This window comes from Camelus dromedarius, unplaced genomic scaffold (genome assembly GCF_036321535.1).
Source record: "Camelus dromedarius isolate mCamDro1 unplaced genomic scaffold, mCamDro1.pat HAP1_SCAFFOLD_185, whole genome shotgun sequence".
Taxonomy (NCBI): domain Eukaryota; kingdom Metazoa; phylum Chordata; class Mammalia; order Artiodactyla; family Camelidae; genus Camelus; species Camelus dromedarius.
This window is the reverse complement of record NW_026989816.1, coordinates 3,798,390-3,824,173: the sequence shown is the minus strand read 5'-3', so window position 1 is coordinate 3,824,173 and position 25,784 is coordinate 3,798,390. Positions and strand designations below refer to the sequence as shown.

Below are 25,784 nucleotides of genomic sequence, written 5' to 3'. Positions count from 1 at the left end.
CTCACTGGTCATCAAATGCAAACTAAAACAATGAAAAAGCACTTTTGCTCATCTTATTGGTAAATATTTTTAAAAGATATTGTAGCTAGTGTCCATCTGTGGGAGAAAAACTGTGAGCGACCTTTTTGGAGGATGACATGTCAATGGATATGTAAACTCTGAAAAACGTGTGTACACACTGATTCAACCCCACTTCTAGGAATCGTTTCGTTTAGAAAAAAAATCAGTTCAAATAAATGTACTGTTTACACTGGTGGGAAGAAAAGCTGAAGTGAAATCATATCCAGCAATAGAGAATTGGTTACATAAGTAATTCTACATTTTTCATTCCACATTGGAGAAGGAATTTCTAGTCACTTGAAAGTAGCCTGTGATGAACGTAAATGTCACATCCAGGGACTAAATTTCCAGAAGAATTAACTAAAGGCATGCTCATACAAGATCACAGGAATGTCTGTTAAAGAAAGATGCCAGTAAAACATCCTTTCTGACAGTGGAAATTGGAGAAAACTTAAGTGTCCACCCTCAAGACAATGATGCGGTAAATCACGGCGAGTTGTGGGCACTGAGGGGGCCGGCGTTTCCCCGTGGCCCAGGGCCTTGTCCACAGCACTCTCCCACCAAAGGTGTCCTTGCACAAGAGACCACACCTGCATATCAGGAGACCCCTCCAGTCTATCTGAAAGGACCGGGTGAGTCTGGAGTGGGAGGACGTCTATGATATACCCCTGAGTGAATAAAGCGAGCTGCAGAAAACATATAGTATGGCCTTATGTTTCAAAAAAGCATATATACACACATATACATAGATTTCTTATATGTATGTATGTATGTATGGGTATATATATATGTCATAGGCATAAAGGTCATGAAATATATACACCACATTGGCAACAGCTTTTACACTCAGGAAATAAGGGGAAGGGAGGTAGGGCTCTTTCGGTACCACCACAGGTCTCTTTTCAGTATTTCAGTTAAGTACACTTGGAATTTAAAAGTTTATTTAAGCCCGAAGTAAAATGGACGATGCCTCCACAAGACATAATGCTATACTGGTCATTAAAAATCATGCCAGGGGAGATAGAATATTGTAGAAAAACATGTAATAAGCCGAATGGAAAATGGAGGTCTCCACACAGTAAACAGGCACAGAGTGCTCACTGGTTTTTATGACAGAGCTGATACACACTGATGAAAAGAACAGAAAGAAGATGTTAAAGTTTTAATTATTATTTCTGAGTAGTGGGAACTGGATAGCCGTTTTTGTCCCTTTTTTCAGACATATTATATTAAATATACATTATTTTTCATCTGAAAAAAGCATTTTTAGATGTGTAGTACCACACATTGGAGAATAATACACGAGTACTTACAGAAACAAATAACTAGGAAACACCGCAGCAGCGCCACACAATGTAGAACGGGCGATCCTGATTAACACCGCGCAGTTACATAAGGACCCAAAAAGTGAGAGAACCTGATGTAACAGGGCGCAGACCCCTTCTATTTGTCACTTGTGTCTTTAGGGCTGAGGCAGTTCTGAGCATGGCCAGTGTCACTGTTGGTGTCTGGATGGATGCCACTGGATGTGAGGGCACCTGCAAGCCGAGAGGAAGAACAGAAATCATCCTCTGCCTTTTCTGTCTTGTTTCTTTGTTACTTTAAAAGAGAGGCATAAATAAGATAAACTGTGTATCTTCCCTACTGAAATTTCAGTAATGAAACCGTTTTCAAAGTGTTCACAACTTATACTCCGCCTATAACCGTCTTTTCATCAAAGCTTCATATTTATTAAATGTTAATTAACTCAGTTAATTAACTCCCTGTTGAAACCTTCTACTAAAGAACATGAAATGTACTATGTGAAAGGACCACGCCTGCAGTGACTAGCTTGGCTGTCTTGAAGGCAGTGCAGTCATCCCCCAACATCCCGTGGCTCTGAGCTCCTGATGCTGCTAAGAGAGCACGCTGCCGCCTCAGATGGAGAGAAAGTGTGAAAGCATTTCCTGAAATCTACAGCACTGACAAAACATAACTGACAAATCCCAGGCTCCTTTGAAGCTGTCATTTTCGGTTTCTGGCCAACCCCCGTCAATGAGCAGAACCACCCCATTCCCGAGCAATGGCACTCACTTGGTAAGGAGTTCTGGAGAAATTTCCAGGTATAGAATGTAACCAACTATACATAGAACTCTGACAAAAGAAACAATGCAATACCCTGATTTTGGAAGACACTCAAAATATTCTCCTAAGCCTTTGTAGCTGGAAAGGTTGGGCTTCTCCTGAGCCACTTATTTATTTCACAGCCAGTGAGCATCTCCCACAAACCCTGTTAGCCTGTGTCTGCTGGGAGCATCATGTACACTCTTGCTGTCGATCTTATAAGTCACAGGGCAGAGGCGTGTGTCTCACGGCTGCAACCCTCACACAGGCTCGCCTCCTAGCCTCACACTTTGAACTTGGCCCCATTTTCTTACCTGTTTATTTGGTATCTGTTCTTCTGTAAGCTGCCTATAATGCTTTTTGGAACAAGTCAGAAGAATGAGTGGGTAGATAAATGGACAGATGGACAGATGAGAGATGGGCAGACCGAAAGAGAGACTCCAAGAAAAGGGGAACAAATAAAAGTTCCTGTGCAAAACCCTCTTCTAGTCAGGGAAGGAAACCACCACGGAGAAGAGTGAAGAGGCAGGTAGCTTAGGACTGTTTCCTGGATTCCATGAAAAGTCACACCAAGTGATGAGAGGGTAGAACTATAAATAATAAAAGAAAAAAAGCACACATGCTTGAAAAATATATCTACAATATGTACTTTCTAAAGAATAGATTCAAATCAGCAGGGCTCAATACCACAATCCTTGGGTATTTACAGAAATGAGAATCCCATCTCCAAACCACAAGGCATCCCTTCGGAGCACTGAGAGTCTACACGGGGCTGTTATAAAGCCATCACCGCAAAAGCTATGCTCTCCTGCACTTAGGAGGAACGAGCAGTTGTGCACGCGTGACAGTTACACCCCACAGCACCTCTACGGGGGAGGGAAGCCTAGCGAGCCCCATCACTGCAGGACAGAAAACCAGTCCTGGAGAGCCTAAGCCGTCCTACCAGTTCTCCATCTCACAGTACTGGTCACTCCAGAGCAGGACTCGAACTCGGACACACGTCTGTAAGCACGATATTATCATGCTTTGTGTGATTTTTGTGTGTATAATACATTTGTTTCTGGCATGAAAGAATATTTAATAAATGATCGGTTGTCTTGTCTATCTCATTAGCTCACAATCAATCTTTATACTGTTGAGTTGTACTATTTTCCTCTGGAGAACGGAACGGAAAGAGCGGGGGTCAGAATGAGGTGGAGCTCCATTCTTTATCTGGTATCTCATCTCATCCAAGTCCCCAACCAGGGAGAAGGAGACAATGTTCTCTTCATCTTTTAAAGAGAGGGCTCCACTGATGATGACTTACTCAACCCAAAAACCAAGGCTGGGGGAAGGGCATATGTAGCACCCAGAGCAGTATCAGATGTAGGAAAGTGAAAAGAGCTCACGGGAGGGCTCAGGGGGTGAGCCTGATTTAATTTCAATCGACAAAAAATACCACACTGTAAAAATACTAGCATGCAATAGATTTGTTCTTTCTTGACAAGTTTCCACAGCCCACATGTAACATTATCGTGAACCAGTGAAAGGAAGAGTCTACAGATAGGGAAAATCAATGCCACAGGCAGGCTGAAACCCAGGCTGGAGTATAGGAAGAGAAAGGGCATAGTTAAGAATTGGGGAAAGGCTGGAGGAAAAAATCACAAGGACTCTCAAGCATCATCCTACAATCATATAATCATTCATTCAAGAGAGAGTTACTGAGGTCCTATTTTGTGCAAGATTGTACACAAGGCAAAGCAAGAGCGCAGCGACCATGTTGGCAGCAACGGGAGGGGCTAAAATACACTTCTGATCCCGGTACCTTGCACACTTGTCCTCAGTATAAAGGCAAAGAAAAAAAGTAAAATAATATTCTGTAAACTCAAAGCATTGCTGAAAAAAAATTAAAGAAGACCTAAATACCTGGACAGACACTCCACGTACATTCCTGGATCAGAAGACAGTGCTCTTGGAATGGCAGTGCTCCCCAGAGTGTTCCGTATATTCTGCGTGGTCTCGATCACAATCCCAGCGGTCTCCTCTGCAAAAACTGATTAGCTGCTGTTATAATTCATATGGGAATTCGAGGGTCTCAGTAACCAAAACGATCTTGAAAAAGAAGAACAACATGAGAGGACTTGTAATTCTCAATTTGAAATTTTACAACTGTATCTCTAGGTGAGATTAAAGGCCATTTTTAAGTTATTACTGTGTTTATCCTTATTTTCTAAATTCTCTAGAATGAATATAATTGTTATAATAAGGAAAATAAAAAGTAAGGTATCTTTTAAAACATGCACACCGATTAATTCATTGGAAAAAATGTATTTTAACTATAAAGAGGTAAACAAATATCTAGTGAAAAAGGACTACTTAAAAACAAGAGTGCATTTACATTTTTAAGAAATTGAAAACTGAAAAGCACAAACACATCAAGTTTCTAGGGAGACAAATACAACATATTAACACTTATTTTCAAAAATTCTAATTGAACAATGAAAACTCAAGAAATGGAAATTCGCGATTGACAGCCAAATGCAAACACATGGAGAGCAAAGGCCTAGAAATCACAGTTCCTTTAACTCTGCTACTACCTCAGTAGGGGAGGAAATTCCTCCCTGAGGAGACAGTGGAATCCCATGCATAAGACAGGATACATAGTACAAACTGCGCTAGAATTGGGGGTGACTTTCTTAGAAGAATTCTAAAGTTAGAACATTGCTGAAAAACTATAAATACACTGACAGACAGATTAAAACACACAGTCATATATATTATATAGAAACATATGAAGTCTGCTCCCATGTTACATAGAAATACAAACATATTTGTTCATTTATGGGCACTGATTACTTTTTCCCAGGTAGAATATTTCAACTAAAACAAATAATCAATAATACACCCCTCTTGTCAAATCTAGTTGATAAGTTACTCTGCTATGTAATCATAATATGCCTAAGATAGATCTAAAATAAGTGAAAAAGATCTTTGTATGGTTTCTTGAACTCTTCTCAACATTCCAAACTTAATTTTAAAATAGATCTGAGCAGTATTTCTATATTATCTTTTCCCTCGTGAAATGACCAATACAGTCTGTTGTCAAAATTCTGTCCTTACAATGATTCACGAACACCGTATCCTCACAAAATTGCTGGACAGCAAGTCACTATCCAGACACTGTGACCAAACAAACGAAACACAAGGAAGACAGTGACCCTATTCTGGAGGGCTTACCGTCTGCGTCAACACCGGGGTTTTTATTTGATTGGTTTGATTGGGTAGCAAAATAAAATCAATCAATTATTTTCTTCTCTGAGCATTCTGTAAGTCATGACTCTTCAGTGTCATGAGCAGGAAAGACTTAAGCATGACTTGATTAGGTCAAATAGCAACAATCATCACCGGAGAGTGAGTAATAAAGAAGTTAAATGATAGCAATTCTTCTGCCTACATGAGACCTAAAATAAACCTACACTGATATCCGAAAGGAAAATGAGGAGATGAGGTTCCCAATGAGAAAACAAACAAACAAGAAACCAAAAAATGAAAGACTTTTTCATTAACGATTCCAGGCAGTAGTGGAGCATGGTGGTGAAGAGCACAGATGCTTGGGGACAATCATGAGGCTCTGAACTCCCACAGCACTGGGTAGCTTTGACACTCATAAGTCAGTGAAATTTTCTGCATCTCAGCCTCCTATCCATAGACTGGGTATAACAACAGCACCCGTCTCCTAGGACGGTCCTAAAAATTAAGATATTTTATATGTAAATTTTAAATAAAATACCTCAGATTTTAAATATTGCCCCAAAAGCACAAGGAAAATGAAAACAGAGATAAATTTGAGTTCATCAAATTTAAAACTTTGCTTCAAAGGACACCATCCAGAAAGTGAAAAAAACAACACTCAGGAGAAAATATTTTCAAATAATTTATCTGATTAGGAATTTGTATCTCCAAATAAAAAAGAGCTCCTACAATTCAACAAAAAAGACAACTAAATTAAAAAATGAATAAAGGATCCGAAACGGTATTTTTCAAGGAAAATATACAAATGGCCAATAAGCACAATGAAACGATGTTCAAAATCATTAGCTGTAAGGGAAATCATTTCAAAACCACTAGGAGAAACCGCTTCACACTCACTACATTAGGTTATATTTAAAAAAAGAATAACAAGAACTAATGAGGACACACAGGAATCAGAGATAGCAGCCCTTGCTGGTGAGATGTAACGCTGCGTGGCTACTTTGGAAAACAGCCTGGCAGGACCTCAGAGTGTTGAACAGTTGGTTTCTGAATGACCCAGCAATTCTGCTCTGTGGGCACACACGTAAGAGAACTGAAAACTAATGTCCACATAAAAACTCCTAAAGGAATGTTCACGGAGCCATTATTCATCACAGCCAAAAAGAAGAAACAACCAAAATGCCTATCACCTGATGAATGGGTTAACAGAGGGGCCCAGCCATACAGTGGAATATTATTCAGCAATAGCAAAGCATGGAGTACTGACCCAGGCAACAACGTGGAGAAACATTGAAAACGTTACTCAGTGTGAAAAGAAGTCAGTCACAATAGATGGTTCCATTTACAAGAATTGACTCGATTTACATGAAATGTCCAGCACAGGCAAATCCACAGAGAGAGAAGAGTGGCTCCCTGGGGCTGGGGGAGGATGGGGAAGATGGGAATGAGTGCTTATGCATACGGGGTTTCCTGTTAGGAGGATGAAAATATTCTAAGATTGACTGGGATGCACAATTCTTGGCATAGAGTAAAAACCGGTGTAAATTTTAATTGGTGAATTGTATTAAAACTGTTAAGAACAAAAGTACCTCGGGCCAGTACCTTCCCATAGAAGATGCAAATTGCTAACTTTTATTACAGGAAGAAGAAACTGCCCTCAGCATGAAAGCAGGAGATCAGCAAATGTGAGTTAACCGAAATTGGACAAGAGCAGTTCACTTGAAACAGTTGCTGAGTGTATACGAAATATTCAGAATGAAGAAAATCAGTTTGACATCAAGATGAAGCATTCTGCTTCAAATGCAGATCAAGGATTCGGCAAGCCCACCTGCTAGAAATAACCAGAGAAGAAACCTGGTTCTTAAAACAAGTACCACATCCAACAAGGAAATGGTAGTGAGGAAAGCAGTCATCCAAAAAACTGGAACAGTTTGCTACAAATAATTTCTCCACTGAAATTCCAAAAATAAAATGAAAGTGATGCAATGCTGCGCTGCCCTCGCTTGAATGGGCTTCCTCCGGTGCTCGACAGTTCTGTAACCCCGAATGAGAGACTCAGGAGAATCAGCATGGCTCCTGGGAGTCCCCAGGTGACTGCCCACCAGCACGCTGACCACCATCACATCTGCCAGGGTTGAATTGCAGAGAAGAGACCAACTTCTGAAAGGCAGAGGAAATGTTGGCAAGGGAAAAAATGGCTGCAGTCAGTCCTGGGACAGAGGCCCTGACAGCAGAGGCCAGAAGGCTGCAGGTGAACTGGAGTGGCCCTGTGGAAGGAAGGGACCACAAGGGAGCAGATCTCAATTCTCTTCTCTCTCTCCCTTGGGTAGGAGAGATAAACCTGCATCATTCTCACCTGGAACTGTGGGTTATGGCTGGCAGAAGTCGTACCGACACGGAATGATTATTCAAGACTCTGTGGGAAAAGTCCAGAAAAAGAGAAGGAGTAGGGAGCCAAGTCCACGAGCCTCTCAAATACTCCTATATTTACTGTGTATAACGAAAGTAAAAAGTCATTAACAGTTGTGTGAAAGTAAGTAGGAACTTGAGGAAAGACGGGAGGAGACAGAGATTGTAGAATCCACAATGAGTACAAAGGCTTAGTGTATCTTTACGGAAGTCATGGGGTGAGGGGAATAAGATACATTCTTTAGATATGTGAATTACAAAGCAGACCACGAGACCAGCCAGGTCCTTGTTTTGGGGATAATAGACTATCTAAAAGCACACAAGCCCAGCTTTTATAGCTGAGGGCCTGGGTCCTTGCTTTGAAATGAGCAGAGTGCTATCTAAAGCATCAACTATGCAAGCAAAGCATTGTCTCTGCTTTTTAAGGCAAGGAGACAAGAGTGAGGATGCACATGCTCCTGCTTGCAAAGCAGTTACTAAGCACACATTTTTCTTCTGGACATTGACATGCTGCTGTGGTCTGTTACAATTTGTTAACCTAATCTTGGGCTCCCACATGTAACCAATATGGAACCATTATGGAGGACACCCTAGGATAACAAATCCTAGCTCTGTGTCTTTTCCTGCCAGCTTCAGACACTCTAGCAGGATCTAGACACATCCCTGAATAACGATCCCACAGAACCACCCAGACTCTTAAATCCTGGCGCTTGAAACTTAATTTTAGCTCTACACAACTTAACAAAGAAAAGTTTCAGAAGTAGAAGATATTACATTCTTTTATATCTCATCCTATGAACTAATTTTTCTGATTGCTCTAAGCTGCTTCTAATTGGCAAAGCACCTAATTCTGCAGGTGAATTCAGTACTTTCCATTGGGCATAACTTGCCAGTTTGGGCTCACTGAATTCTATTGTTCAAATACTGATACACTTAATTGATTTCATTGTTCATCAGTTTCAGCCAGGAGGAGAGGGCGTGTCATTCTTTTCCTCAGCCCACCCTCAACTCTTTTCTCATCAGCAACTCAGGCCTCCTGAAATTAAAACAAAGAATTTGTTTCCCTTCTACGCTTTCCACAAACCCAACAGGAAACATCAGCCTGGAGAAAGAATTCAACAAAAATGTTAAAACAAAAATCTGTAAAACCTGAAGCAACTCCATCTCGGAATCATGATACACAATGATATGAAATTAAGTGTGTCAAGCACAAAACATGCGTGAGCCTGACCACCTGATTTCTATTCTCCAAAGGAAGGAAGGTTTTCATATTTTTTATTATCACTCTTTCTCATTGATTCTGATTAAGCCAAAAATTTGTTTATGAAATAATTAAGCACTGCAATAACAGATTTTCGCTGTATCAATTACAGAAGGCATTCAGAGGGGATAGGAAAACCCACCTTTGTAAAAAATGTAAAATTTCTTCCCCTGTTAAGAACACGTATACAAAATGCAACAGGAATTCAAATTCTTGTGGAGAGGAGCAAAAGCCACAGAATCAAAGCAAAGTCAATACTATGAGTCAATTCAAAATTCACTAGACAAGCATGCTCAAAGCATTCAAAGAATTTTAAAGGCACACTGCAAGCCATTCACTTAATGATCTGTAGGCTAGAGGAAGAATTTCCCTCTTTAACAGACAACAGAAATCAAAAGGGTGCCCCTCCAAACAAAGACGAAAGATCAATCAGGTTTTTAACAGTTCTGATAAATCAGCATGTTCTAAAGAACAAAATTCAGAAATTTTAAACATTCATTCAAACCACAATGAAACAAGCACTTAAGAAAAAAGAAAAAAACCCCAAAGAAACTAAGCACATTGATCATGCACTTGGATCAATGAGAACGTCTTTTACCCTTCGAAGAAAGAACAGGCTATAGCCTTTTACTTGAAAATTAACACTACTTTAAAGATAACTCCTAAAACGGATTTTATCATTCATGTTGCCTTGAAAACTCTGAGGCACTTGTATCTGATCAGAAAAGCAATTCTGATTAATAGTATGTTACAATTCAGCGCCAGTTTGCTTTAGAAGAAAAAAGAAAAGCTACTGTTTCTCAAATCTTGCACAAAGTGTGAAGGGCCTCCCTGCCTCTTTCCCCTCCTGTTTTCAAACCTGATGCTCCCCAACACTTCTGAAACAAGTGTGAGGACCTCGTATTCCCACCAATATGTCAAATGTCTAAAGAATATCAATTTACTTGTGTAAATATATGCCTACATCTTGAACTGGAGGAAGAAGGTATCAGAGGGCTACATGGAACTTATTTCTACCTTCCTGAAATCACACACAAACACGTTCACACAGACACAAACACATACACACTGAATTATTGAGCACATCACAAGCTTTGGAATTCCAACTTCTAGAAGATAACTTTGCAGTTAGTTTAAAATACAAAACTGTCAAGTTTTGAAAGAATTGATCATCTGCTAAATCATCCAAATATCAACGAGACCCAATTTGCCTTCTCTGTAGAATGTAATTTCCAATGATGTCAAAGCAGACCCTAAGAAGTACTGGATCAAAGACTCGTGTTTATCACTAGATATGATCATTTTTAAACAAGTAAACAGATTCAGAAAGGTATGTCCCAACGTTTATTCTTATTGAAATAGCATATGTATTCAATTGTCTATACAGAAAATAGGTCCCATGATGGTGTTTAAGAGCTATTTTGTGTATTGCAATATTTATTTTTAAGTGCAGACAAGGAGGGTGGGTATTACTCAGTTGTAGAGCACCTGCTTAGCATGCACAAATTGTGCTGGCTTCAATCCCCAGTAATCCCCCCCCCCAAATAGTGCTTATTTAAAAATAAGAAAAAAGTTATAAAAAAAATGCAGACTAAAAACCACTGCAATGTAGAAGCCAGAACTATAATAAAAAACATGTGTTTCTATCGAATACTGACTATATGTCAAACACAGGGACAATGACAAATCACCCCTGACAACCATCACGTGTGGTTCTCAGCAACCCTTCTAAGTAGACACGGATGAGAAGCCCAGCACAGCGGATGAGGAGACGGAGCTCGGAGGAGCCAGGGACACTGACCATCCTGCTCCACATGACACCACGTCAGCCCAGGACAAGTGCTGACAGAGCTGCATTGAGGGGACATGCAGCTGCGTGGAAACTTCGGGAGCTGGGAGTCCCAGAAAACACGAAAAATTGTTCAGTGAAAAACCAGCTCAAATATATTACACTGTGCCACATCCTTTAAACAGGGAACATGACTGAGATCTTTTTGATGCCTCCGTGTCCTTTATGCCGTCATCAGTTATTTGCCCTCTCAGCATGACCAGTGATGATCTGGACACCTTATGAAGTGCACTCAGATGGAAGAGCTTTTAAAGCTGTTTTATGAAGGTTGTAAGACTCTGTCTATGCCTCACACAGGCGGTCATCCATCACTTCTCACCGGTGTGGACATACCACCTGAAATCACTCCTTTCTGCTTTTAAAATCCCTTCATCTAATCCAGACTTTTCAACAGCAATGAATCAGCTAAACCACAGACAGTGAACAGCCTTACACCAAATGGACTCGAACAGCCCAACGGACTACCTGGAAGCCCTTTTCTTCTATTAAACCCACTTCCGGGTACTTCATCATTTTCTGATTGGTGGACTTGGCCTCTGACTGGCCTACTCAGAGAGCTGACAGCCTCACATACTGGGGTGGGAGAGGACACTGCTCTTGGGAGAAATCAGTGAGGAAGGCGGACATCCTCGTCAGGACTGCAAGTGTAGAAGTGCCACAACGTGCTCAGAAATTATACCGTCAGCACCCCTGGCCTCCCATGGACTGGTTTCACATTAACCAAACTCACGAGACACTGATGCAAGAAAACCAGAAACTTAACTTATTAATGTAACAGAATATGTGAAACTATCAACAAGACTGAAATATCAGAGTTCAACCATGAGTACGGTTTCTCATCCACGGCCTAATCATGGGCAGGCAGTGACATGGCAACCATGGACAAAGCAGAACAGGAATGGTTTCTAGATTAATTCAAAGGACTAAATTTCTGTTATCCCAACAGATCTACTGCCTGGAAAACAATTAACGCTAATCACGGTGCACTCTTCGTGGACAGTGGCTGAGACACGACTGTGAGCACCTGTGTAAATCTCCTTTCCCTGTCCTTATTGGGCAAACTGATGCACAGAGGTACAGAGATCCAGGGATGCAGATACCTCTAAACACCCAAAGCCCATCCCTGGGAGCCTCAAAACCAGACAGCCAGGGTTTAAATACCAGCTCTGCCACTTACTAGCTCTGTGACCTTGGCCAACTTACTTACCCTCTGTGTGCCTCAATTTCCACACTGTAAAACTGGGATAAAAATCAAACATTCCTTACTCAATTGTTGAGAAGATTGAAGGATTCATTTCTGTAAAACTCTCAGAAAAGAATGTAGCAAATTATTGGTGCTCAACAAATGTCAACTTAATATTAAAGTGATTTACAAGTCTCCTTTCTAATCATCTTCTATATTTCCTGGCTAGACTAAGTCCCAAAGAAAATCATTATTTCTCCTTTTATAAACACTTGGGGAGCAACCTTCTGTTCCATACAACCACCTGTTTAAACTGAGGGAGGGGATGCCTCCTCCCCACTCCTCTTGGCCACGGAGAGTGCTTCTCCACACCACAGACCCATGGCCCACAGCTAGCCTTTATCACACTAACAGAGTGAGGTGTGAGGCCAGAGAGACAAGCAGGGTATGTGAAACCGTTCCTTTCCTTCCAGTGCTGGCCACACTTGGGAAGCACACGGGATGCTCAGCTCCATGGCAGGACAGCACTGTGCATGATGGGGCAGATCCTCTCAAGGGAAGGCTCGCTGTGACACAGAGCTACCTGGGACAGAGTGAGTCTCTAATTCTGGGACACAGTATCATGACACGCATTTTCCCACAGCCCTGAAGTTCATGGAGAACGTGGCTTCATCAGTAACAAAGAAGACATTTGTTGCCTGCCTACTCTTTTGTGTCATCTCTCAGTTGGCTGCTGGAGACAACATGCATATAAGTATTGGATCCCCTTAGGCCCCAACATATATGAAGTAACAAAAAATTCTTTGGCTTAACGTTGGTTCAGGGCGACTGTGTAACAGTTCTGACTCTGCTGATGCTTAATTATGGTTATAGGAACTATGGAACCTCCTCAAATAACTTTCAGCATAAAACCAGCTTTCCTTATTTTCCTGTTTCTTAGTAATTGCCAAAGACTATAAAATGATGGCTTCACACCAAACAGCAGCTAAAGTTTATGAGCCCTCTTGACATACCCACTGTGGTAAACACTTTACATAATTTCTAATTCTCACAATTCTACAAAGCAGATACCAACGTCCCAATCTCACAGACGAGGGAAAAACTCAGAACGAACTGACTCAGGCTCACGTGGCTCAGTTGCAGCGCGTGCACGCAAACCCAATTCAAAACACTACACCCCTACGTATATGTACCAAATCTCCTACCACCAATTAACACACAGCGGTGGGGTCAATACTCAGGGAACTCAGTACACTTTTCAGCTTTAATGTGCTCCAGAGGCCGCTACTAGCTGTTTTATAAATTCCCGGCTCACTGTTTTCTAACACTGGAAGAAAAGTCCGATTTTGCCATTGTTTACACAGCAAGTCTGAGATGTTCACAGCGAGATGACAGAATAAAACGAAGATATAAGCAGAACAATTTTTCCATGTAGACAGACATAATGGACATTGTGCTATTCTGAAGCATCAAGCAAAGATATCAAAACAAAATAACGTTGTTTAAGGCTTCTTTAACAAACAGGAAAATTAAGACGGTAAGAAGGTGCAACAAGCGCCACCTATGGCTAAAAAGACCTTCCAGGTCGCCAAGAAGCATGCAACACAAAAATTGCCTATAGGATCAGAAACGAGAATCAGATAACTAAAAGCTTCTGTAGCACATACTGCACTTTGCTTCGGGGGAAGGGAGGGTAACTCAGTATTTAATCTGATATTGCTAATACTCCTGAATATGAACAAAAGACACAGGCTCATGGAAACTCATCTTTGAAGAGAAAAGATTCCAGTCTTGCCACTTCATTTTACAGGAGGGGAGACTGAGACATGGGATCTCTCCTCCTTGCAATCGGTAGCAAATCTCTCCTAGGCCACATGTCTTGCACTATAGCAAAAACGAACAGATCTGTACTAGGCCTATATTCATAAAAGTCGCGCCTGTATTTTTCCGAAAGTAGTTTATCTAAGTATCTTGCAACATACTTCTCAAAAAGCCAGGAAATCATATGTTTGTTGAAATACAAAAACATTTATTTACATAATAAAACAGCATGAGCTTTATTCTCTCTATTAAAAAAGTTACATGTCAAATCAGTGTTTTGATATTTTAAACCTGTTAAGAGTGCAGGAAAAAAGATCAAAATTTTCTTTAATCACAAAAGAGAGAAGCTTATTCCCTGAAAATTATCAATGTGGATTTTTCTAAATTTAATGAATCTGGTCAGAATCCAACGAATTTAAATGTCTGAGTGGATGGTTACACGGCAACATGACATCTGAGTTCTAACAATACACATTCTGTGTAAATAATCTTCAAGGTCGTCTGCTTAAGGCAATTTAACTAGTCCCTGTCTCACTAAAATGATACAGAGTTCATTAAAACTTCATAGTGCACTAAAAAATAAATGAATCCTTGTTACTTTAAGCCATATTCATATATATCATATACATACATATTAAATATGCATCAGTAATAAGCCACCCTCTTTAGTATTCAGAGTTGATCCTTCTAAAATATCTGTCATTGTGACAGCACATTTTTACTAAGCACCTCTTGGGTTCTTTGTATACAAGGCTACTAACTCTCACAGTCAGACAAGTTAAACGATATTACTCAAATTTCTCAAAACAGGAAATGTACTTAAGCCATGAAAACAACTTATATATACATCATCAGGAAAGAAAAGAATAAAGATTTTCTTAAAATATTCGCTGACAATCTTTTCTTCCATATTAAGACTACATAAAACCAATTCAGTCTTTGTAAGTATTTCTGTCAATAAGGGCCACTAGAGAAAAACAAGTAACATCATCAGCAGTGGTTGGATTTTCAAAGCCCCCTTCTCTTTTGCACTATAATTATTATTAATGTTTTGTTTTTAGTACTTACAGAGCCCTAAAATACATAAAAAATAACTTTTTATGCAACTACCTGAGAATTAAACATCTGTGAAAATGTACAGTTTTAATTTATGCCACTCTGTCTCACATTCTCACTGGTGTCTCCCCTTTGAAGCCCTCATCAGGCTGAGATCGCTAAAATCGGCCATTTATGGAGTCACAGGCGTTCGGGTAACCACTCAATGGGAGGCTGATTAGAGGAGCAATTAAGAATGCATCCTGTGCAGCCTGGGTTCCAGCACCGAGCTAGCCACCGCCAGCTGCGTGTGATTTGGGACAAGCTGTTCCATCTATCAATTCCTCAGCTGCAAAAAAGGAGACACTGATACCTACCGTCAAACACCTGCTATGAAGTAAAACATGAGGAAAACATTTTAGCCTTAGGTATGTGTCCACTCAGAGCGAGTTTGGTCATTATGATGATGAGGATGTCTGTTAATAAATTGAGCTAGACCAAAAAGGAGAAATCACCTTAAAGGAGAAACATTTTAAGCCAATGAGCATTTCCTTTTGGATGGATTGCAGAATATTCTATTAATTTTTTTAAAAAACAAAGTTTTGTTCATTAATAATAGATTTACAGGTTCATGGACAAGTCTCCAGAAAAAGAATTAGAGGCCTCTAACCTCTGAATACTAAGAAAGAAAAGTTTAAAAAAAATCAGGAGGGAGATTATACCTCATTTGGGAGAGTATGTGCTTAGCATGCATGAGGCCCTCAGTTCAGTCCCCACTAAATCAATTTAAAAACATTTTTTTAAGAAATGGAGAATTAAAGCAAAAAGATGGAGGAATACAGAATTTTTTAGAGACTCATCTCAGATTTAAGATGGGGAAAAAACCATCCATTTCTCAGAGGAAATCTTGAGAACTATGTAAACTGAATCTGGGATGTCTAGTCTTCGAACATTATTCATGAATTCATATTACCAAGTCTTAAATCTACCTGATAACCCACAGTTGTGATACTGATCATAACAGCTGCCAACACGGATCTAGCTCTGCCTAGGAATGCTCTGTTCTGACATCTCTGCCCCTGAGGCCTCACCAGGCTCAGAGCACTAATTTCGGTCATTCATGAGCATCTCGTGTAAGTCCTCCCTTTGTGCTCCTCACTCTCCCTTCACCAGCCCCTCTGAGGGAAACACTGTTATCATCTTCCCCACCCGCAGATAAGGCCACTGAGGCAGAGAGACTAAACCCTTTCCAGGTCATATTGGCATTAAAGGACGTCTGTATTTCTGCTGTTTTGCTTTTGACAAAGGAATCTGAGATATCAATTCAAGGGAGACTGTTAAATAATAAAGTCTGTCAGTTCTTCACCTCAAGAGCAGATACTATAAATTCCTGATGTAGGATGAGGCTGCCGCCACAAACTGACTCAGCTTGAAATTAATATCCAAGATGAAGCAGCGGATACACGTAAATATTCACGATTGTCAACTCCGCTCACGGGTCTGGGCCCTTCACTGCCTGAACGGGGGTGAATACTCCACCCGTGTCAGGGAGGGAAGCGCGGTTTTCCAGGTCTCCCCAAGGCTTCACGGGCTATTTCTCCCCACAGACTGCCTTCAACAATTAAAAATCTCTCAAGATTTTTACACCATGAAAAACTGAAAGACATTTCTGCAGATGGAGCACTTTCTCAGGCTTAAACTTATTTTGCCTACACTCAGCAGGGGGGGAAAAAGAAACAAGACTCTGCAAAGTCTCTGAGTCTCACCACTCACACTAGTAAAAAGGCCACTGAACAAGATGACTATTCAGAGTGCAGGGTGAGAAGAAAATAAAGCCGCCCCCAACCACAGGCACTCCCAGAGACAGAGCTCAGCCGTCTTCTGCACACTCACGGTTGTGCAGCCCTCACCACCATCTATTTCCAGAACACTTCATCACCCCAAAACAATACCCCTGTCACTAGCAGTCACTCCCTAACCCCCCTCCACCTAGCCCTTTGCAACCTTCACCTGCTCTCCGCCTCTGCATGTGCCTATTCTGGGCATTTCAGATCACTGAAGTCAACAATATCTGGCCGTTTGTGTCTGCTTCCTTTCATTTAACATGCTGTTGTCAAGGATCGTCCATGTTGAAATGGTATCAGCATCTCTCCCTTTTTTTTTGAAAACGTTAAAGTTTATTAGAGGGTTGTAAGTAATATCAAAAAGAGTAGAGTGGAGCATAAGTGATTGTGTTTCAAAGGGAAAAGGGCGGGTTGAGCAGTCAGAGTGGACTTCCCAGAAAAGGTGGTCTTTTTCATTTTCCTCTTTTACTTTTTTATTCACTCTTACGTCTGAATAATGTTTCACTAAATGGAGATTCTACATTCTGTTCATCCATTCAGCAACTATGTATGGACGAGGTCCATAAGGTTGAGTGTAAGAGGCGACTTGCAGGGATGACATTTAAGCAAAGGGCAAGATGTGCTTTCAAAAAAAATGCCAACAAACAGAGGCGCAAGGAAATTCAGTGTGTTTCTGAGCAAAGTTCATGCTTGCTTCGGCAGGACAACCGTGCAGGGCTGGGACGGATATTGCCAGATATCACGGCGTGGGAGTCACCTGAGAAGACTCCCCACTGCACGCAGCTCAGCCAATTCTCCTCCCTCATCCTGTATTGTTAGAGCCATGTTTCTAGGTTTCTCTTATTTCAAGTAATAGCCCTTTAAGTATATATCTGATCATCTGCATCAGACCACTTTACCTCCAAGGCACAGAAAATTATTCACTAACCGGAGCAGCTCCAGGACATAACGGTGATGGATTAGGGAGTCCTGCAGCATCCCAGCCTGCATGCACAAACCCCACATGTGCCCTGGTGATGTCCGGAAAATTAAACGCATGGAAATATCTCACTGCTGGTACACGACATCTGCCCTCAAATTCCCCCAAAATCATGCTGGCAAAGCAATACTCAGCCCTCTCACTACAAAAATAAACCAACAACAACAACAACAAAAAACGCTAAGAAGGCAAATTTAGGCTCTTCCATTGAAAGCCAGCAACCATCAATGCCAGTATCTGAGCTGGAATGCTCCTGACTTCTAAAAACACTGCGCCGTTACTTTTCAAATGTGGAAGTCATATATGTATTCCACGTAGATGATACTACAGTAGGATTTTTCTTTTCAAAATTTCCAGTTGCAACATTAGCACAAGAAAGTTTATGTTTCAGCTTTAAAAAAATCAATTATCTTCCAATTTCTTAATTTTGAACTTATTATTATTTTATAAATGGAGCTATGCTGCATAATATCAACAAACTGTTTGAATTCTGCAAACAAGACCTTTATGACATCACTATTTCAGAGCAAACATTAATGATGTTTTGAGAGTTGGGGCCTGGGGTGCTCACTAACAGCTCTTTAAATACTGACAAGGATGTGCTATTAAGTAATGCAAAGGCTCTAACTCCACATTAGCTCAGAAACCAAAGAAACTACACGAAAGCCTTACTTTATCATTTTTAAATTTTGCTATTCTTTGGAATATTAAATTTCTTAATAATATATGATTTTTTTTGAGAAAGACAACAGCTGTGTTAAATTTCCTCTCACCAAGAAAGCAATCTTTATCAAGAATAAATACCCCATGGAAATCGAAATGACGGGAGGTTTCTAGCTAAGTGAACATGCCGATCTGAACAGAAATCTAAATCCTATCAGATCTCATTCGAACGAGCTCAACAAAGTCCTGGGCTACCCTGGAACTTAGCTCTTCAGTTCCAAAAGTTGGCTGAGCTAAGATCATCACACAAGGCAGGGAAGGAGAGAAGAGGAAAGTCCACCTGGCAGCCTCCATCTCTTTACTTCCAGCCAAAAGTCGCCTCTCGGGCGACCCCGATAACAAGCCCTCCCCATAAGGAAATCCGGCATCCACACTGCCCCTGCCATCCCCAAGCAGCCCTGACGCCCCTCTCCCAGCCTGTGAATGGTCTTCTAGTTGCCCCCCAAGTTGGTGGCACCCTCCCCCTCTTCCCCGCTACACACACACACACACATAGGGCAACGGCAGGCTTCCCAAAGCACAAACTTGATTACATTACCCACACTTCAAACCCTTCAGAGGCTCCCTGGTGGAATTCTTCCCCCGCCCCCGACACTGCTTACCCAGCCTCACCCCAGTTCCCAGGTCCCCCCTGTCCTGCTCCTAATTCCCACTTGCCTCCAGGCTCATTTTGACTGATTTTCAAGGAAGACTTCCCTCCCTCCAACCTCCGCAACTTGTTCCTCTATTCCTAGAACATTCTAGGCTAAGTCAACTTCTGACACTGCTAAGGTCACAAGAAGCAAATACATTTTGCTTACTAATGTGGGTCCACACTCTCTCCCCTAGACACACAGAAGTGCACGTGTTATGAATAAATGAATGACGGGGTGGGTCTCAAAGGGACAGACAGATCTGCTCTCGCCCGTCCCGACCCTTCTGTCTGTAGAATATCAGAAGCAAAACCAGAAGTACCTTTCCTGAGGGTCTCTTCCTGCTGACACCCTTCACTGCCTCCAGTGTCTGTTCAAATTAAACCCAACGTCTTCCAAAGCCCTTCACCCCAGGCTCTCTCCAGGTTCCTCCCCAGCAGGGGAACACTCCACCCTGGACCACACAGGGCACTCTCCCCAGGTCCCCACCCCACAAGCCTCCAGGCCTCTGCCCGGGCTGCACCTGCCACCTGAGCCACACTCTTGACTCCTTCTCCTGGCTGACCCTTACTCTGTCCCCACGATTGAATGTAGAGCCCATTTCTTCCAGGAAGTCCTCTCTGATAATGTCCTTTAGGTCTTGGCAGGGCTCCATCTATAGCAACAGTACATGGTGACCAACTGTGTGTTTGCCCACTCCTTTGAAACCACGAACTCTTGGGGGCCATGTGGGAAGGAGTGAGAGATTACAAGAGGGGTGGGGGAAGCAAAAAGCAAAAATCACAGCCCAAGTCCCAAATTCAAGGATTCTTTCTCAGAAAAAATTATAAAATATTTCACACGTGTGAAATTTGGCTACTATTTTTGTGGCTTGTGGACAGCAAGAGCTTGGTGTTCTAGTCCAAATCCCAGATTACATGCAAAGAAATGTATATATTCATATCCAAAGGAAACCAGAGCTGTTCAACAACAGTTTGCAGTTAGAATAGAAAGGAACTTTGATAAAGGCAATCTCTCTCTCCCTCCACTTTCTTTTCTGGCATCATATAATTTTAGAAGTATTTGCGTGACTAAGAGATGGCTACAGACCGTGATTCTGCACTGGAGTGTTTGGGGCTGAGGAAGCCCAGATTACATTCACTGCGTAAATGCAATCACACCAAAACACTGATAGGTGCCGTGGTGGTGGAGCTGATGTTCCAAAGCAGGCAACCTTACTCTGTAAGAGAAATCTAAATAGAAAGTAAGAAATACAATGATCTGTACTCAATTTCATTCGATATATGGGTCATTAACTGATAGAATATCTTCACTAATGTAACCCAAAAATAAATTGTCAACGTCGATTTTCTTCATCTGACCGTTTTATGCTAACTTTGGATATCAAACCCTCACTCAATATGGAAAGCTCAGGCCTACGTTGCAGCAGTTACATCCCGTGGAAGAAAGCCGATCAAGGGAGAACTGGAGAGTTTCCCTTCAGAAGCTGCTAAGTCTGGTTTTGCACCTGTACGTCATTTGCAACCACGTCATCGTCAAGGAGTAAGACCTTACCTCTGTGGGGCGAAAATCACTGCGGTGCTTCTGAAACATCAAAGAACACTGAGCTTTGTGAAACTGTCCTGAGGCACTTAAATCGTATTTTTTGTGAAAGGCTCCAAAACTGACCCAATTCACCAATCCAGGTACAACAGGGAGGTACCGGAGTTAGTAGAGAGAACATGCCCTTGAAGTCTGACAAGGCTCTGCTTGAATCCTGCTACAGCATTGACTAGCCGCTAAACGGACCAATTCCTTAACCCCTCTGAGAAGGCTTCCCAATCCGCAAAAGGGGGCTGCCACCGCCCACCTGGGAGGCATGGATGAGAACGCAACACGCAAGTAGGGCTGCCGACTGGTACCTGACACGGGGCCTGACTAGCTTCCCTCCGCTGCCCTTCTCCCCCTTTAAACTTGCACTGGTCCCCCTGGTAAGGATCAAACCAGTGGAAAAGACTGCCTGAATCTTCTGTGTATCCCTGAATACATGCATTAAACTTAGGAGGCCAGAAAAACAACTGCCTCCTCCCCAGTCACTATCAATGTTCTTAAGAGTCTGGGTATTTTTAACTCAATTTTTCAGGGAGACTATTCCAGAACTTTGCAAGCACCATTCTCCAGGTTGGCTCCCCTCCCAGCGCCCATCCCTTCTCACCTCAGATCCTCTGTCTGATTGACTTCTGTTCATTGGAAAGCGAGTCCAGTAGGGTGGCGGCTCCCAAGGACTTCCTCCCTCCCTCACAGGTAAGTGTGACTACTTTCTCCCTACTCCAACTCCAGCTTCTTAGTAGTCTACCCTCCCGGACCCTGCAGACTCTGCATCTTCCCAAGACACACACGTGGCCACGACCCTTCTTTCAGATTTCTTCCTGGCTGGCCCTGCCCAATCCCCGGCCCCTTAAGGATAAATGGCATTAGTCTGAAAATCGCAAATGCCGCAGACTGACACACCAAAGCTGCATGGTCTGGGCTTTCCTCCAACCCAGGCACAGCCCTGCCCCGCCTCAGCCTCAGTCTGCAGCTCTCAAGATGATCTAATTCACATGCGTGGCTGTGAACACGAGCTAAGAATAATGACTCCCAACCTGTATCTCTAGTCCGGCTCCTTCACCTGAGCCCCAGGGCCATAGACCCGAGTGCCTCTTTGAAGTCCTAACTTGGATGACAAATGGCATCTTAAAAATGCCTCATGTCCGCCATTTACTCTGGAATTTGATTCCTGGCAGGTACCTCCCAGACACCCCATTTTCGTAACAGTCCCAGCACCCACCTATGTGTTTGAGCTCACATTCAATTTCCACTGTTCCCTCCCCCAAGCCCTGCCCTGGAATCAGTTCTGTTATATCCATCGCTAAGCGTATCTCAAGTCTGGTTCTGCAGGGACCACGGCCGGAACCCCACAAGCTCAGAGCATGGTGCACTGAGTCACAGTCCTCCAAAGGGTGCTCCCTGGAGGGGGAGGCATCTCCTGCCACTGGTCACCTCAGAAGGCACTGTATTCTCACAAAAGAGGCCCAGGAGAAGGGACTCAAGGTTCTCCCGTGGTCTGAGTTTTGAAAGGCCCGAGGTGTGGGGGAGCTCCTAATTAGCAGACACACTTGCCAGTAAGCAGACGAAGATGAAGGAACCCAGGCAAGGCTGTTCTCACTCCGACCCCTGGGCCCTCGGGAGCCACGGTAAAGGCCTGTGTCCAAAGCATAGCCCGGGCATCACAGATCCCAGCCTGCATTTGCCAACCCGGACAGACTAGACTCCTTCTACTTGCGACATTTACTTCTGATCTGTTCCCGACCCACAATGTGATGGACTCATTCAGATATTCTCTCCTGTCTCAAGCGAGACAAATTCAGTGAAAAATGAAGTGTCTACATTTGGACCAGAGCATGAAAAGAGAAACAAGGCCTCATGTTCAGCATGATGGTGGTGGCCAAACACTTCCACCGGGTGAGATGTACCATGGTGGGGGTGAGAATCCAAGGTCCTAGGTCGGCCAAAGCATTTTCCTTCACAGTTGACTGGGGTGTTGGAGACTCACTCCCGCAAACTAACGACAAGGCAGACAGTGGTGGACGTCAGCTGCAACAGACACGGAGTCAGATATTTACTGCCAACATGGGTTAAAAGTAAAGGCCGGTGCAGTGAGGCCTGCACGGCTGCTGAGGCAAACCACAGACCCGGCTCTGAATGCCTACTGGCTGGAGCCGTGTGGAAGCTACGGTCCCTTTTAGCAGTCCCTATGTCCACCAGATCCAGGTGAGCCAGCTACTTAGGAGAAGGGCATTTTGTCATGATACTCAGAAAAACTAGCCTCGTAAAGGGAAGAAAAGAGTGGCATGGATTTTAGACCCACTTCTGCCCCTTTATGAAGGCAAAGTAAAGTAAATGGCACGGGAAGTAAAATGCAAAAAAAAGAAAAAATTAATTAACAAAACGGTGACTGCTTCCTCCAACAGCTGCTCACCCCCGAGCCTGCCAATTCCTCACCAGTGACCACCAGCCAGGCAGCGCCGTCACGCACGTCACACAGCGACAGCCAAGAACCGAGTGCCAAGCACGTTTGTGTAAAAGCAGGAATCGAGCAAGATGCTGCAGAATTTGACTTTACAAGTTTAAATACTCCATGAAAATCATCCCTCAGCAGCCGCATACATGAATTCGCATCTCACTTCTTCAAAACAATCAAAGAATTTTAATAAGGGCGCATTTGTCACCAAATATAAGGAGGACCAACCTGGTTCCTTAAAGCAAGGATTTTAAGAGGTATCAAACACCAGTGGGTGATGTGCTAAAAAAAATTAGAAAATAAAAAGATGACAAGGATAATACATGGATCAAGGCAGCTGTTAAGTTTTTGCTTTTTAAAGCGATGGAGACTGCACGGAGGGCGATCTAGCTATTTCCAATGCACGGTGTGCACAGCCCACAATTTCAGACGCAACAACATGCTCACAGGGCAGTACAAGGGAAAAAGGAATAAAGAAAAAGGAAAAGAGGAACAAGAGAAAATTAGAAACACACAAGAACAAAAATGACTTTGACAGCGCGTACAAGAATTTACGTGAGTGTGTGAGGCCAGGGACGCGGGGATGGTGAGACCCAACCTCACCTCCTGCTCCAGGGAAAGCAGGGGCCTGAGGGGAGCGGCGCTGCCGGGGGACACCAACATGGTCAGCGCTCCTAACCAAAACTCCATATACATGGGTCTAGGCAGGTCTTAAGCTACAAATTGTGGTCACATTTCAGGCTGGACAGTTTTACGCACTTCCACCAAGAGTAGCAGGAGAGAATTAGTCTCTGCTCCTGCACCAAAGCATTGTTTTAAAAATTAATGACTGTGGAATAGTAAAAGCAACAATGCACTAAAAGTGACAGGAGGAGAACTTGCTTGACCCGAGCTCACTGGCCGAGTTATCTCACTGACGTTAAGATGCTGGCTGAGACCTTACGGTACCAAAACAGACAGACGCACCAGGAGGGAGGTTTAATGCGCTGCTATATTTTGATGCCGGGAGGCATGCCTGGTACACGAGGTTCTGGGTAAACAATGGTGACTGTGTCAACCACTATGGGCTAAGAACATATCCAGCTACTCCGCCAAATCCCAAGGGCAGACTTCAAAAGGCAAAAACAAGCAGGAATTCTCTGGTGGGTCCTCAGACTCAGAGCCAAGCAGTTGCTGAGCAAAACTTTCACCAGTGCCTCCTGTGACAAAAGAGGAGGCACTGGCCTGGGGGCTGGGGCAGGGCTCCAGGCTTCCACTGCTCACCCACCAGTCTGTCCAGGGGGAGAACATGGTCCCTGCTTACGTTGCACAGATGCACCTACCTTGACTGACGCCTGGGGGATCAGCAGGAGGTGACATGTGAGGTGAACGGAGCCAGCCTCGGTGTAGCACGGTGCTGCCTGCTGTGCCCTCAGCAGTGCCCAGGCTCCTAAACATGACACCTCATCTCCAAGGAGCAGATGGGGAGCGCCGGCATGTAGATCACAGGGCCCTGTGAGGACAAGAACAGATCATGGCCACGACATGCCTTTCCCCTTCTTTAAGCATGTCCGGGAGGAACAGAAAATTCATCCAGAGCCCGCTAGGCACCTCATGCAGGTGGGTCTCGGGTCCTCTTGCCCATCATTCACAGGGCTGTTTTGGATATTCTTTTTATCAATTCTCTGGCATCTTCTCCTCCAACTTACCAACAACCAGAAAGTAGAATCTGATCTTAGTTAAGTTCAAGAATCACAGAGCACCGCCCCCACAGCGGGCCCGGCAGCATGTGCCAGGTCGTCCGACCATCACCTGTGGGTCCGCCATGAGCCCTCTCCAGACTCAAGGCCCGAGGCCGTAGGCCAGGGGTACACAGATTCCGTCACTCTCCCCAGCAAAGGGGGACCAACTCTCGGCAAAGGCATCTCACCCTCTTCTGCCCGAGGGACAGCACAATAGATACACGGGGAAACAGAGCAGATGTTGCGGGGTTAGGCAGCCCAGAAGAGCTCGTCTATAATTCCGTGGCAAAGTGGGGCCGTTGACTTAATCACAGGGACAAAGTGAGGATGAAGATTTCTCTGCTCTTTCCCATACTCCGTGATACGCCTTTCCCTGCATAAGGAGTTCATTCGGAGGTCCCTGGCAGTGTTTCTGATGTCCTAACATGGCATGCTGGCTGTCGGGCAGGAAGAGAGTGCCTGAGCCGAACAGGTGCTGAGCCTGGGAGGCAGGAGACACTGGCTCCAAGCCAGCTAAACCAGCGCCTCGTTCTGCCTCTCGGGATTCAGCATCTCATCTATAAGCAAAGGGATGAGACTGTCCCAGGAAAGGCTGCCCAACAGAAATGAAATGAGAGCCATGTAAAGAAAGTTTCCCAGTTGCCACATTTAAAACGGTAAACAAAGAAACAAACCAACAAACAAAAAACAAGTACTAGAAACTGATTTTAAGAACATATCTTACATAATCTACTGTATGTAAAATACTAACATTTTGACATGTAATCAATAGAGGAAGTAACAAGATAGTTTATATGCTTTTAGTAGACAAGCCTCAGCGTCTCATGTGCATTTGAACTACAGCACATCTCAGCTCAGACCAGCCTCCTCCCCAGTGCTCCTAGCATCAGT

At 43.2% G+C, this 25,784-nt stretch overlaps 1 protein-coding gene across 1 annotated transcript in view; it reads right to left on the bottom strand.

Moving 5' to 3' along the window:
- The window catches only part of LOC116151314 (trafficking protein particle complex subunit 9-like), a 62,165-nt gene that overhangs the window by 31,038 nt on the left and 5,343 nt on the right, over window positions 1-25,784 (bottom strand). The window contains exons 4-6 of the mRNA XM_064483899.1: window positions 24,495-24,664; window positions 4,069-4,254; window positions 1,374-1,598 (exon numbers count right to left, since the gene is read on the bottom strand). Coding sequence (XP_064339969.1) covers window positions 24,655-24,664 — 10 coding nt within the window. The 3' untranslated portion in view covers window positions 1,374-1,598; window positions 4,069-4,254; window positions 24,495-24,654. The remainder of the gene's footprint in view (window positions 1-1,373; window positions 1,599-4,068; window positions 4,255-24,494; window positions 24,665-25,784) is intronic.